Source organism: Podarcis erhardii (assembly GCF_964252035.2).
Source record: "Podarcis erhardii genome assembly, chromosome: 1".
NCBI classification, from domain to species: domain Eukaryota; kingdom Metazoa; phylum Chordata; class Lepidosauria; order Squamata; family Lacertidae; genus Podarcis; species Podarcis erhardii.
Window position 1 is genome coordinate 45,521,587 of NC_138497.1, and position 15,137 is coordinate 45,536,723.

At 41.3% G+C, this 15,137-nt stretch overlaps 1 protein-coding gene across 2 annotated transcripts in view; it reads right to left on the bottom strand.

Moving 5' to 3' along the window:
- The window catches only part of VPS39 (VPS39 subunit of HOPS complex), a 33,528-nt gene extending 20,940 nt beyond the window's left edge, over positions 1-12,588 (bottom strand). Inside the window, exons 1-11 of one of the 2 annotated variants that reach the window (XM_081859694.1) lie at positions 12,388-12,588; positions 8,890-8,955; positions 6,915-6,941; positions 6,438-6,502; positions 4,230-4,272; positions 3,576-3,670; positions 3,259-3,357; positions 2,630-2,722; positions 1,736-1,919; positions 514-634; positions 212-332 (exon numbers count right to left, since the gene is read on the bottom strand). In XM_081859694.1, coding sequence (XP_081715820.1) covers positions 212-332; positions 514-634; positions 1,736-1,919; positions 2,630-2,722; positions 3,259-3,357; positions 3,576-3,670; positions 4,230-4,272; positions 6,438-6,502; positions 6,915-6,941; positions 8,890-8,955; positions 12,388-12,460 — 987 coding nt within the window. In that variant the 5' untranslated portion in view covers positions 12,461-12,588. The remainder of the gene's footprint in view (positions 1-211; positions 333-513; positions 635-1,735; positions 1,920-2,629; positions 2,723-3,258; positions 3,358-3,575; positions 3,671-4,229; positions 4,273-6,437; positions 6,503-6,914; positions 6,942-8,889; positions 8,956-12,387) is intronic. The other variant, XM_081859695.1, reaches the window with a different exon arrangement.
- Between the last annotated feature and the right edge of the window lie 2,549 nt (positions 12,589-15,137).

Consider the following 15,137-nt stretch of genomic DNA (forward strand, 5'->3'; position numbering starts at 1 on the left):
TTACATTATGTAGCAAGTCATGTACACATGGGTCCCAGACACTCACCCATCCCCAGACACTGATCAGACCGAAATTATGGAGTTGTTTAATGCCAAGACACTCAAACAACAGGGAATTTAGGCTGTGTATTAGATGCAGCTTTTACTAGGTAGTAGCTTACAGAAGTTATCAATCAATACAGATTTAAAATGCTCCCATCCTGCCACTTACTGCCAATTGCAGAGCCAGTTCAAATTGCTTATCTTGAAGAAGCTGCTGGATCTGGGTTGCAATGGAAACCGGAATGAGGCGCCAAACAAAATGATTGCTGGCCACATACACAATATTTGTACTAAAAAGAGAAAAAAGGAAAGAAGTTGGGTTATCAACATGATCATAATAAAATGAAAGGTCTTTTCCCTCTCCCCTTTAATTCATAATTATGTTAAAAAAAAATAATTCGGTACAAGCATATGCACAAGATTAGAATCTATAAAGTTAAGATGGGGGAGAAAAACTTGAAACTTCCATACCCTCCAGAAGTAATGAAGCGTGGTCTCTGGAGCTCAATACTCTGCACGAGGAGTCGGGGCTCAAAAGTACGAATCTCTACATATCTTGGCAGTACTGCCACAATGTACGGCGGTTGATGTTCTGTTTTTGAAATGGAACACTCAGCAACAGCATATGGTTCTACAATAGCATCCCCCAAATTTACATTCGGAAACAGTGGATCTGTTGCATTTTATGCAATAGCATGCTTTATACTTTCGTGCTTTTCAGGCTTTCAAAAGCCCCTTCCCATTGGTCCACTTTAACGGCAGGGAAAGAGTGACAAAGAAACTGAAAAGAAGGCATAACCAAGAGACCAAACTTTATTTCAAGTATAAGTCACACTTTCATTCTGCCTGTGCATCCTTGTTCTGCTCCAACTGGGCACTGCGGCCTTTGTTATGTTGCCCCCTAGTGCTTGCATTCAGAACTGTTCTCAATGTTCCCTTTATCTGTAAGCAATTGATTAGTCTTAGCATCATCTACCCTGCACTGATTGGATATTCTGCATAGGAAAATCCAACCATAAATTAATAAATAATAATAACCTTAGGTATTCCTTTTGTATTGTTTTAAAACCTATCTTCTGGTGGGGGGTTGTACTGTTTTTAAAACCATTTTAGCTGTTTTTTATTGTAAGTCTGTAAATCACCTTGAGACATATGTAAAAGAAGATTCATAAATTAATAATAAATAATAGTAACAATCCTTTTTGGTTCAATTCTCCACCTCAGGAGAAAAGCAGCAGTCTAACATGGGTTGAGGTCAGAACAAGGTAATTTGTTTGTTTCAGAGGAGGCTGCTAAGGAAAAAGGCAGTGGTCACTGACTTAAACGGCCTCGGCCCAGTATACCTGGAGTGTCTCCACCCCCAACATTCAGCCAAGACACTGAGGTCCAGCACCGAAGGCCTTCTGGCAGTTCCCTCACTGTGAGAAGTGAGGTTACAGGGAACTAGGCAGAGGGCCTTCTCGACAGTGGCGCCCCCCTGTGGAACGCCCTCCCATCAGATGCCAAGGAAATAAACAACTGACTTTTAGAAGACATCTGAGGGCAGCCCTGCTTAGGGAAGTTTTTAATATTTGAAGTTTTCTTCTGTTTTTAATGTTCTGTTGAAAGCCTCTCTGAGTGGCTGGAAAACCTAGCCAGATTGGTGGGGTAGAAATAAATTATTATTATGATGATTATTAGATTTAGTTCTCACCCATGGCTATTGGGATATCTGTCCAGTTCAAGGCACATTTCTGTGTACAAGTTCCTTCTTCATTTAATACAACAGTAAGATCGTCCTGGCCTACAGCAACTTTCCCATCTGCCAAAGGGGCTACCAGTGGCTCAAGCTGCTTTCCTGTGGGGAAGAGTTCTTTGATGGAACCTTTACCATCCACCTGCAAAATGAATAATCAAAGCCAGTCAATCCATACAGAATAGCTACCCTAGACTGATTCTTATCATTAGAGGAAGGAAAATAGTCTCTCCTTTTAGGAGCCCATCCACCAAGACTGCCTCACTTAAAAACCCTGCAGATCCAGTACCAACATATGCCTTTGAGAACTCCCAAACATAACTAACTTCCACTGAGGCTACAACATTCACACAGTGATACCACTTTAAACAGTCATGGCTTCCCCCAAAGCATCCTGGGAGCTGTAGTCTGTGTTAAGGGTGCTGAGAGGTGTTAGTCAACCCGTTTCCTTCCTCAAGCTACAATTCCCAGAGAGGTTTAACCATCAATCCCTCTTTCCTGATAACTCTGGGAATTGTAGCTCTGTGAGGGAAAGGGTCTCCTAACAACTTTCGGTACCCTTAACAAACTACAGCTTCCATAATTCTTTTGGCTAAGCCATGGCTTGCTTTAGTGGTGTCATAGAACGTTAAACATATGGTGTAAATATGGCCTTACATAGCAATCCTACGCATGTTCACTTGGAATTAACTCTCATTAGGTTCAATGGGACTTGCTCCCAAAGTCTGCACAGAATTGCAGCCTTAATTATATACAAGTAGTTCATACTGTAGTCACACTCTATTCCCACCTTCACTGAATCTGAAGAAAATCAACCTTTATTATTCTGACTTAGTCTAAACTCTCTCTTACCCTTATTAGATAATAGTCCCTCTTGAAACCCACGCAGATTGAATCTTCACACCACGCCATTGACTTGGGTACATCTGGCACGCTGAAGTCTCCCTGGAGATCAAGAAAAGGTCTAGTTACTCTGGTAACTGTTTTTATACAGTTTTAAAATTGTTTTATGCATATCTGCATAGCAATATCCCTTACTTGTCTGTATTGTCATCTCAATTATCTACCAGCAAAGCAAGCTGCTTTAACAGAAACTGAATATGGTAGCATTTGAAATCTTTCCTCTAAACAAAAACTCAACTTCAAATCCCTTCCAATACCTTCTCATCCAAGGCCAAGGCCAACATACTCTCCCCCTTCCCTTACACCTTTAATATATTTTGAGGAAAAGCAAAATCCATATGAATTTCACAGCGAAGATCCATGAACAAAACACTAGATAGCTGCCATCTTTTCCTTGAAGAAAAAAGCGGTATATTTGAATTAACCATAAGTGAGGATGCCTTTAATACCAGAAAGACTGAAGGCTTGCATTCAGGTGCCCAAGCACTAAAATGTATTACATTTCTCTTAAAGGAGCCAGGGCTGACAAACAAGTAATAAAACAACAAAAACATCTTAAAAACAAGTATTAAACAAACCTGCAGCTCGTAGAACTCTCTGTCCTTCCAGTAATAGAGCTGGAGCTTCTTTTTCACTGCCACACACATCCTCAAGACCTCTTCACCTGTGTCAGAGTGCTGTGAAAAAAAAATAGTTCTCTATGTATTAGTGTGGAAGGCACTTTATCAAGTACATTTATGTGCTCTTGGTATTTAAAAACTATAGAACTTTCCTCTCATGAAACCAGCCTTTATTGAGGACAATATTCTGTTCATTTTTGACTTCACACACCAAGGTTTCAAAGTCATTCCCCTTTTTCAAGATTGGATAAGGCATGCCATCTTCTTATACTTGCCTTCAGGTCACAGGTGAAGAGAGTTGCACCCTTTGCCTTGGAAACTGTTGTGATCTGTTGAAATGTCAACAGGTCATGAACGTAAATGTTGTTTTCTGTTTGGAACAAGACAGGAACATTATTGTAATTCCACATACCCTCATAACTATTTCAAATTTGAAAACGGAGAAATGGGTTAATAAGTGTTTGGACACAATTTTGCAAACATCTCTCAGATGTCTTGCCGATTCTAAGGTACATTGCATTGTCAAAGACTTCATTGACGCATGTCTGCAGTATTCACAGAATTATGTGCTACAAATTCAACAAATCTTATCAGCAGGGGACAAGACTTGTTTTAAAAATAGGTGGGTGGCAAATAGATATAAAGTAAGCTAATGCAATCTCCTCTATGTCAGAATGCAGAGAAAAACATTCCATGTATGTGGGAGAAAAGACACAAGGGTCTTAAGAGAAAGACTTGCAACATAAATGAAGGTGATCAAGGATAACCATGCTCAGATGAATAATAACACAATCCTATGCATGTGTATCCTATGCATACCCATAAGTAAGTCCTATTGAGTTTAATGGGACTTACTCTGACGTAAGAGATGCGTAAGATTGCAGCTTCAATTACTCTGTCTCAAAACATAACGCTGTGAATTCACTTACCTAATAAACTGACCAAAATTTTGAACTGGGACACAACATGGATCTACAAAAATAATAATACAAAAAATGTTGTAAATAGGTTGCAGGCAAACCTTTGCTAGAAATGAATCTTACTTAACAGAATGGGGCTCAAATTAAAATAAATTTATATGCAAGCTATCAACCTCTAGCAAAGTAACCTTGCAGCAATAGTCATGACATTTCTGGTGACATTAACAGCTTCCGTTACAGGCAATAAATACTATTTCCCAAGAAGTTTCTTGAACTATATAAAAATATATTTAGTTTAATAGGCACAACAATTTTGCTGAGCACATATACCATTGTATAGATATTAAATAACAGTGCCTTTACTTGGAGAGGAGAACTATGGTTTAGTGCTATATCCAAATGCCGCTATTAAGGCATTATAAGCCAGTCATAATTCTTAAGATTCCAGCCAGCAACAAAGGATTGAGTTCCACAAGGAACAAAGCATATGCAAATAGGAACGAAAACCCCAAAAGAAAATCACACTAGTGCTGTTTATTATTCAGCAGGCTAGAAAAAGGAATGAGCACCAACACAGTAAGCTTTTATAAGAACAGTCACTCAAAATAGGCTGTTTCGCTCCCACAAAATATTCTAGTTTATTATGTAAGGTTTTTAATTAAATGTTAATTAACAGACTTTGTAGCTTAACAAAGGAGCTGCTTATTTGGGTTGACATCTTTACCATTAACCAGCCCGAGTCCTTCTGCTCCCTTTTCCTGAAAGGAATATTGATAATGGCTACGTCTGCACCTAAACTAAGCTGTGTTTGTTTGTTTGTTTAAAAAAACCATAAATTGACTTCCATATGAGGAAAGCAGCCATGGCTTGCTTCTCAAATGCTTGATTCCCCTCCCCTACTCCCCTAGCCTCATGTCTCTGTTTTGGGTACTTGAAATGTGTAGCCAAACAAACCATAGTTAAGCAAGGCCATTAGTTTTGGATATAGTGCCAAAATATAGTTAGTATAAGCCATGGTTGATAAACCAACAACAAGTAGTTTGCTGGGCTGGGTTCAAACCTTCAATCAAGCCACATTTGGCTAAAAACTTCACGGCTTAGTCTTATATGTGCAAACCAGGCTCATGTCATCAAGTGCAGGAGACCAGAAGATATGGGCATACCTCCCCATATCCCCTATTCTAGTTGTAGCTTTGTGTGCATTTTGTAAGCTGCACAGCAGGATATAAATATAATAAGCTACTCAGAAAAAGCTAGTCACTTGAAAGCACAAGGCTGCAGCAACTTCCATTCTGCATTGGTGCTGTTATGCCAAGAGGCACGTACTGCAATTTCCCAAATGTCTTTGAAGTACAGCGGTACCTTGGGTTAAGTACTTAATTCGTTCCGGAAGTCCATTCTTAACCTGAAACTGTTCTTAACCTGAAGCACCACTTTAGCTAATGGGGCCTCCTGCTGCCGCTGCGCCACCACAGCACGATTTCTGTTCTCATCCTGAAGCAAAGTTCTTAACCTGAGGTACTATTTCTGGGTTAGCGGAGTCTCTAACCTGAAGCGTATGTAACCCGAGGTACCACTGTAGTGTCTCCAATTTTATTACAGTAACCCCAAACACATTTATGTGGGATCAAAGCTAGTGGAACTCTACAAGACTTATGGCAGCTACACACATTAGGACTGCTGCAGCAAATGCCAATATTGTAAGAGAAGACAAGATCAGTGGCACAACAACTTCCATCTCACCCCACCCCACCCCAGTAAAACGAAGTGTTGACTTCAGTCAAATGCCTCTTATGGCCTCGGTCCAGTATACCTGAAGGAGCGTCTCCACCCCCATCATTCTGCCCAGACACTGAGGTCCAGCGCCGAGGGCCTTCTGGGGGTTCCCTCATTGCGAGAAGCAAAGCTACAGGGAACCAGGCAGAGGGCCTTCTCGGTAGTGGTGCCCGCCCTGTGGAACGCCCTTCCAGCAGATGTCAAAGCGATAAACAACTACCTGACATTCAGAAGACATCTTAAGGCAGCCCTGTTCAGGGAAGTTTTTAACGTGTGATATTTTACTGTATTTTTGGTTTCTATGGAAGCCGCCCAGAGTGGCTGGGGAGGCCCAGCCAGATGGGCGGGGTATAAATAATAAATTATTATTATTATTATTATTATTATTATTATTATTATTATTATTATTATTTTAGGTGGGTCCAGAGATATCTCATGTACCTGCTGAATCTTCTTGGAGAAGTTCTTGTTTGACTTCTCTAATGTCACTTCAAATCTGTTGCAACCTACCAGACAGCAAAGGAATTCTTTTAGACTACAGATACTTTTCACGTTAACTATTTCATCAACACGTATTTCAACAGCTAAGGCAAAATATCCCACAAAGTTCTGCTATCAGTTTAGAGGAGATGCAAGTCTCACATGTCCACTGAATTTTGCAAAATAAAAATAAAAATGAGCAATTATACATTACAGCATACCCAATTACCCCACCAGTAAACTGGGCATTGTCATCTCATGGACGAAAGGGATTTAACAAAAGACTTCAAAAATCTAGTTTAGGAAAAGGCAAGCCCCCAGCACCCTTTATCACTACATCAGCAGCTAGCAAATAAAATCCCTAGGAGTATAGCAAAAGGGACAAAGAATAAAAACACTTCACCACAAGGGTTTAAAGGTTTATGGATACAAACTTACAGCCACTTTCTGGTGTCGTAACCTCTCCTGACGTTGATGCAAAAAGGGGGAGAAATTTACCAAGTGAGACAAAAGCAACTGAAAACTATCATGATTTGACTGGAACAGACTGGCTAAGGTGGTTTGAGAATAAATTCAGTTTTCTTAAAAGAATCATGTCTTTTTCTGCAAAGCTAGAAAAATGGCCTCTCTAAGATGGTACTGGTGTTGCCCAGAGCAGGAAAAAGCAGCACCCCAGGCTCACTTCCCCTGTTTTCATAGCTTTCCTGAGGAACAGGTTAAAATGTCAACTCCCAATTCATGTCCATTGGGCCACCCCGCCATTACTTGCCTTCATTAGTAACACCTTTAACCAAAATGAAGCCTAAGTGCACATAATTGCCTTTGCTTGCCATCATTCCCTGTCATCCTCATTTCTTGCATTCATCTCCTCAGTTGTCTGCCCTTGCCTTTCCCTTCTTTGTATCTTCTCATCCCCTGTCTGAAGGTCTGGAGAGCTGCTGCCAGTCAGAGTACATAATAATCTGAGCTAGATGGAGCAATGGTCTAACTCTACAAGGCAGATTCCTATGTTCCTATCCACTGTCAACATGCAGAGAATGGAGCTTGAATCCAATGTTTGCTTTGAGCTTGGAGGCTGGCTTTATGTTCACCAGTCCCTTCAACCCAATGCAGCATTCCATGTCCCTTAAATGCCACTCCTGAAGGCCGGGGATCCTCTGGAATTATATGGGGTACGGCACAGAAGGCTGCAAATAGCAGGGCATGTTGGCGGAAATGGGGTGCCTTGCCTTGTGCTAATAGAAGCACTTCTGCCAGCACAGGGGCAGCCTTTGATACAACCCTGTAAATTTAGACTGCTCGTGCAACTGTGTGATTTTCCAGTACAATACTGGGAAATGTATTGTGGGGATGCTCTCACAAAACCACATCATCACTGAAAACTGTGGAAGGAAGGTTACTCTGAAGCAATTCTTCCACTTCAAAAGAGGTTTTAAGAATTGGCATTCAGTCTATCAGGACTTAGGACAACACGGGACAACAATTGAGAAAAGGACTGCTGCTAATGCACCAGTGAGCCAAAATGTAGGTGCTGTAGGGTATTGTTTTGGCTTTTCCATTCTAAATCATACCATAGGTTATATAGGTTGGGTTTTGCACACAACAGCTCTATCTGAGCTTTATGCTCCCTTAAATCCTACACCTTGTCCTGAAATACAGTGAAAAACAGAATCACAGAATTGTAGAGTTAGAACGGGCCCTGAGGATCATGTAGTTCAACCCTTGGTAATGTAGGAATCTCAACTAAGTACATGGCAGATGACCAGGAAGAAGAGCCCACCTCCAGCAAAAGTCCCATAAACCACCCAAAAGACAAGATGCAAACAGATGACCTAGGATATACTAAATGTAGTTCTTTATTAAATTGTCCTGTAACTTGCAACCTGATCTATTCAGTGGCAGAAGGTATGGGCAGAAGAAGTGAAAATCATTCTCCCTCGCCTGTTTTTAACTAAATAAAAAGCAGTGATGGAACTGTCAGTTGTGTGATTATCTTCACAGCAAGTTTGGCCCTCACTGCTATCAGATTGTGCAAATCGAGCCTACAATCAAGCCTATACACAGTGAATGTTATCTTCTAGCCAACTGCTGACCTACTTCAGCTTTCAAAGTTATGCCATTAGTTACACATGTTTTTAAGGACTGGGTCTATTGAAGTTCCCACAGAAAGGGAAACTAGAAATGCTGCAGGGACCCTATGACATTTAGGGGCAATCAGTGCAGTCTCTAGTATTTAAGCTTTATACAGTGTGGTTCTCATGCGAGTACCAGGCTCCTGCACACACTCTCACCGCCACCAAACACAGCACAGAAAACCGTGTAAACCCACCCTAAAATACAGTTAAACAAACATGCTTCATTGCACATGCTCCAAGAGCTTACAGAAACTTGGCTAATTTTTTTCCACACCCACCAGTTTCCTTTCGAATTCTGTAAAGAAGGAGGTGGCCTTGTTTTGTCCCAACGAGGAGCCATTCCTCTGCAATAAAAACAAACATTTTATAAATTGCAGTAAGATCACATTTCTTCCATCTATGCATAATTTATGTAACCCTTACATCTCATACTGGCAAGTTCTAATGAATAAACATATGAGTGGAAACTTCTCCCCACAGTTCTTTGGAAACGCTAAAATTAACATGTCAACGGTTTTTAAAACCTTCGATTTTCCTCTTAAAGTATGAACAATGCAAGAGAAATCCATACTATTTCTAGATGTATTAATATAAGCATTCCAATAAAAGTATTTGCAAGTAAAGCTTTAAATTCGTTTAAATGTAACATTTAAACAAAATTTACAGTGCAATCCCATGCATTTTTACTCAGATACAAGTCCCTCTGACTTCAGCCCTGTTTTCTTCCAGGAAAAGCGTGTACATGATGGCAGCCTAAGTGCCCTTCATTGATTTCCGCCCCCCGCCCCCATCAAGCATTCCATTTTTTAATATATATTTTTATATATACTTTATACGGTACAAAAAAGTAACATTTGTGTTATTTTAAAATTCTGTTTATTTATACAGTACTGTACAAAAAAGTAACTGTGTCAACTTTGAATTCTGTTTAAAGCCGATACCAATCAATTTAGTGTGTTGTGGTGGGAGGGGGATTAGGAGATTTTACAATTCAAAATTTTCCAGAAAACACACATCATTACCAAGTGCGCCTGGTAAGAACTACAGCCTTTGTTAAAATTCTGGCTTTCATTTTAAAAGTTCCTTGCTCAGAATATGGTGAAGAAAATAAACTCCTGTTTACCATTAAAAAACTCAAAAGTCATAATTGAAAGGGGGCTATGCTGCAGGAATTATTTTCTGAAGATGCAACAGTCTTTGTCCTGAGCAGTATTTTATAAAAAGATAAAGATTTTAAAAATTGGCTGGATATCACCTTCCCCAGATATCCACTGATATTTAGATTATCTTTGTAAAACAGATTATTTAATAAGATAAATCATTATTAATATGCACTTGTTTTTAATTGAACTGCTAATAATAAATGTTGATGAACAAAGCAAGACTCATCTTTATCATGCATGTTTTTTTACTAAAATGTCGTACCCAAATCTGGCCCAAAAAGCTTCTTCCTTTAACAGTATGTGTACTAAGCAAGTCTTGCTAATGCTTAATGCTAGTAATGTATAAATTGAGGCCCAAAATTATCTTATTAGGTGCTATGCAAATAGTACTGCCAACTGAAAAGCACACACTTATATTTAAAGACATGCAAATAATTTATAGCCATTTGTATAATAAAATATTGCGACAAATTATTTTCCTCTTGGCAAATACACACAATAATAATAATAATAATAATTCCAGAAAATGGTGCTTGCTCTAAAAGCACTTTCAGAATTATTAATTTTGTACACAAAATGCCTGTCAAGTAGGGAAAAGTGCAAGCAGCACATATATTATCACTTGTGACATCACATGTACACACAAGGCAACTTCCCTGTCTCCCACAGCTTCACATGCACGTAAACACAGCAAAAAAAAAAAAGGCATGGAATCACCACACATGACAATAAACAGAGTTTTGACACTTTTTATCTTACACCAGAGTCCTTCCCATGTAGAAAATTCTTAACTTTTGATAGTGTTCCAATTTCTCATATTTTGTTGTGAACCCAATGCCACAAACCCTCCTCTGCTCAATCTCCCCAGAAGTTATATATTTCTACGTAAATAAAGGTTTGCATTACTTTGGGCCAGAGCATACAGACTCAATATAATCAATTGCATCTCACCGAAAATACCTGTGATTTTTTTCCTCCCTACCCACTCCGTAATAAAATTATGGGAAATAACGAGCAATGTTAATCAACGATGAAAGGCAAGAATATACAATTTAAGCAAGTACAGTTATCTCAGCCTCCTGATGGCCAGGCAAGATTTCTGACTGGAAAATGCAGTCAATTCGGATGAGAAGGCCTGACTCAGTAAGGAGATCAATAATTCAGACGGATATCATTTGGATGCACAAAGTTACAGGTTGCTGAAGACACATCCTGTTTTAAAGTACACACAACTGCCGCCAGATATACCTTGCAAGGGAATGTGGAGGATTACAGGTTGAAAGAAAAATAACAGGACACAAACTGGTTTAGATGGTACTATTTAATGGTATCCCTCTGGGGAAGTAACAGGCCTTTGAAGGCTGCAATTGAACTCTAAGTTAGGAATAGGAGAATATTCCTGACTGAAGAACATATATTAAGTTCATATATTACACTCATTCAGTAAACTACTGTACTCAGTTAGTAAACTAGCCTTCTCCAACCTTGCAGCAGCACTGTAGTTGGACTACAACGTCCATCATCCTCGGCCAGCTTGCCAGTGGTAAAGGATTGTGGGAGTTGCAGTCTAAAAACATCTAGGGTTGAATAGCTGAAAGCGGTCACAATTCACACATCATACTTCATCTCCTATACATCAGAATGTTTCACATGTTGCAAAAGCCAGATCTCCGTATTTCCACTGCAAGTCAGCCATACTTGAAAGTTATTCACAAATGATAAACATTTGTTTATAAATATTTGTTTATAAACATTTGTTTTAAACAGGGTGCATTAAAAAAATAATAATAACAGGCTTGCAATCATTTTCTGCAATGTGTGAAATGGCATTAACATGGCAACTACTCTCAAAACCCGATAATGGGAAAGATGCAGCCCACAGAACAGATATGAGGTAAGTTCAGTGCTTTTTTTCCTGGGGGGTACGCACAACCCTAAACATTTTGTGAATCTACTTTTTGTCTATTTACTGTATTTATTTCCCCCGATTTTAACTATAAAATGGTGATTTTCTTGAGTCAAAATGAGAGCACCCCTAAACATTTTTTTTTTTAGAAAAAAAAAAGCACAGGGGAAATTCAATCCCACTTATACATAATGCACTCTTTTCAGAAACCAAGAGAATACAAAACACAGCTAGCCATCTTTCCACCTCGATTTCATCGGAAGGGTATGCAAGAGCCGCTTCTTGAGCCAGATTCAATTTTTTAAAACGCGTCCACCGCACCATGACGCGTGTTAAGGGGCTGAGGGCAAAGTCGCACTGATTCATACGTTGACAAAACACGCCACACTTCAGTGTCCGTCACGTGTCCGGCAGCTGACAGGCTTCCAAAACCACAACGTCAAGTGACCCTTCAGGTACCCAGAGGAGATACTCCCCCCCCCCCCAAAAAAGCGGTTGCCTCATCGGGAAGAGGGCAGGGCTTGGCCGCTCCCTCCCGCTTCAAGCGCACAACAGGCAAAACCGGCGCCAAACCCCCTTCCGTGGCCAGGAAGGAGAACCGGCCCGGGAGCTGGCAGCAGGGCATGGAAAAAGCAAGCCAAGCGGGCGGCAGGGAGAGGGAGGCGGGGGTGGCGAGATGCCCCACCGCAGCTCGGCGCCCCACTCACCCCACGCGGCCAAGCAGTCGATCTGCAGAGGCAGCTTCTCCAGAATCGGCACCGGCTCGAAGGCGTCGTGCATGATGGCGGCGGCGGCGGCGGCTACGCGGGGCCCGGCAAACGCCCGCCGAGAGGACTCCCTTGGAGACTCCGGCTCCGGAGCAGCCGCCCCAGACGCCTCCTCCCAGGCCCGGCCCAGGCGCTTCCGGCTCCCGCTTCACTTCCGCGGCCAGGCTCCACCTACGGGAAACCCCCCGGGAGCCCGGCCTCCTCGCCAGCAGCGCCGGCCAGCCGCTTCTTCCCCTTGTCTCTATTTCGCTGGCCGAGCCTCTCGCAGGCATTGCGGCCTCAGCAGTCGCTGTTGGTGGTGCGGAAAAGGGGCGTCTTTTCAACATGAAGAAGGGCTTTCGGACCCCCTTGTATAAAAGGGGGTGGGGGGACTAAACAAGCTACAGCCCCCCCAAAAAAATTAAAGGGGGGAAAAACTGTGGATGTACATTACCAGAATATAAGATAAAAAAATAAAAATAAAACCTACACACAGCAACATATACTTCTTCTTAATTGTATTTCACTATTACTATAGTAGACCATAAAGAAGGCTGATCCCCGAAGAATTGATGCTTTTGAATTATGGTGCTGGAGGAGACTCTTGAGAGTCCCATGGACCGCAAGAAGATCAAACCTCTCCATTCTTAAGGAAATCAGCCCTGAGTGCTCACTGGAAGGACAGATCCTGAAGCTGAGACTCCAATACTTTGGCCACCTCATGAGAAGAGAAGACTCCCTGGAAAAGACCCTGATGTTGGGAAAGATGGAGGGCACAAGGAGAAGGGGACAACAGAGGACAAAATGGTTGGACAGTGTTCTCGAAGCTACCAGCATGAGTTTGACCAAACTGCGGGAGGCAGTGGAAGACAGGAGTGCCTGGCGTGCTCTGGTCCATGGGGTCATGAAGAGTCAGACACGACTAAACAACAACAACATTAATATACTTCTTAATTGTATTTCAGTTCAACAATTACTTTGATAAAATACATATTTTTATTTTGTTATGTGCAAATGGCTTCAGGTACCTCTTAGGTCCATAAATTACCATATAGCGTATATTCAACACAAAAAAGTGACAATTTTTTTGTTGTTTACAAAGGACAGCTATACATATAAAGGGCCCCATTACCTTCAGTAGCTTAGGCCTTCATCAGACCTAAATCTGGCCCTGTTGCAGCCTCAGCGGTTGCTGTTTATGGTGCAGAAAAGGGCCATCTTTTCAACACTAAGAGGGGCTTTCAGAGCCCCTTGTATTAAACGGGGGACACTCATTAACCACTATTGGGAATGCTTGTGTAGGGCTGTTCATGGGCGTAGCCAGGATGTTTGTTAGGGGGAGCAGGCTTTTGTTAGGGGGGCAGAACCTCAGATTTGTATTGATTTTTATTGATTTAGGCTATTCACCCCGTCACACACACACACCCCGCCTACAACCATGGAGCTGTTACTTATGGGACTAGCGTAGCAAAGGACAAATTGGGCAATTCTTTGGAAAGGGGTATCCCTCAAGTCCAGCACGCCAATCATACAAGAAGATAGCGGTCATTTCAATTGTGGTCATCTTATCTGACAAGGGCGTAAGCCAGACTATTTGGGTTACATTTTTTGCATCCTGGTCGTTTATATGGGTAGCCTGTGGTTATTGACCAGCTGCAGCTGGCCCTGTCTTTACCAATCATGTGCCTTCCTGGTGGTTTGTACAACAGCCATGCAGAGCTTGGTTAGGGATTGTGGGAGTCATAGTCCAAAACATCTGGAGGGCATCAGGCTGGCAAAGACTGAGCTAGATGCACTCTGGATCTGATGAAGTATGATTTCACAAGAAGCTGTTTTATACTGCCAGGCTGATTGGCCATGCAGCTCAATATTGTCCACTATGCTAGGTGGTGGCAGCCCTCCAGGGTTTCCAACAGGAATCCTTTTCCAGCCCCTTTTCCAGCTAGTGCTAGAAACGGTGAACTTTTGCATACAAAGCATTTGCTCTACCACTCACTCATCATTATTTATTTAATTTCTATGCTGCCCTTCATCCAAAGATCAAATAAATATAACCCCTCATACGTAATTCTGGGGCCGAACCATATTTAATCAAGGTCTTATTTAACAATTGCCTTCTATAAAATGCATTGCTCAGGGCAACATACTAGAAGAAAAGTACATTAAAAATCCTATACAGTCATCAATAAGTTATTACATTGCAGGGAAATGATCAATTATACATTTAAATGCTTGGTGACTTTCAATAAGGCAGCTTACTAGTGGAGCTGTTGCATAGGAGTCAAGACTTTTGGTCATTAACTTGGAGTATCGTATGAAGACTGGTAGCATATCTCCAAGTCTTCCCCATCCTAATACCTAGATTCATCAACTGGAGATGTCAGAGCATGAACCTGCAACCCCCTGTGTCGGTGGCTGGCTTATGGAACAATTACGATAAGTCAGCCATTTGCATATACAAGGAGCATATTGCAGTTCTGATGCCAAAAACTGAGAGGCTGCCCTGGGGAAAAAACCTGTTTTGATGTGTAAGATATAACAAGTTCCACAAGCTGAACTTCCCAAAGACAGGAAGCTGAAAGCAGGCCCATATGTGCTTTATGAACTGATATGTTCATAAAGGAGACTGTGGTTCTGCAAAGATAAAGTGCCCAGTCATCATACTTTATGGCCCTCATTTAGCAAACAAGTATAAGAAGTCAAGATTAAAG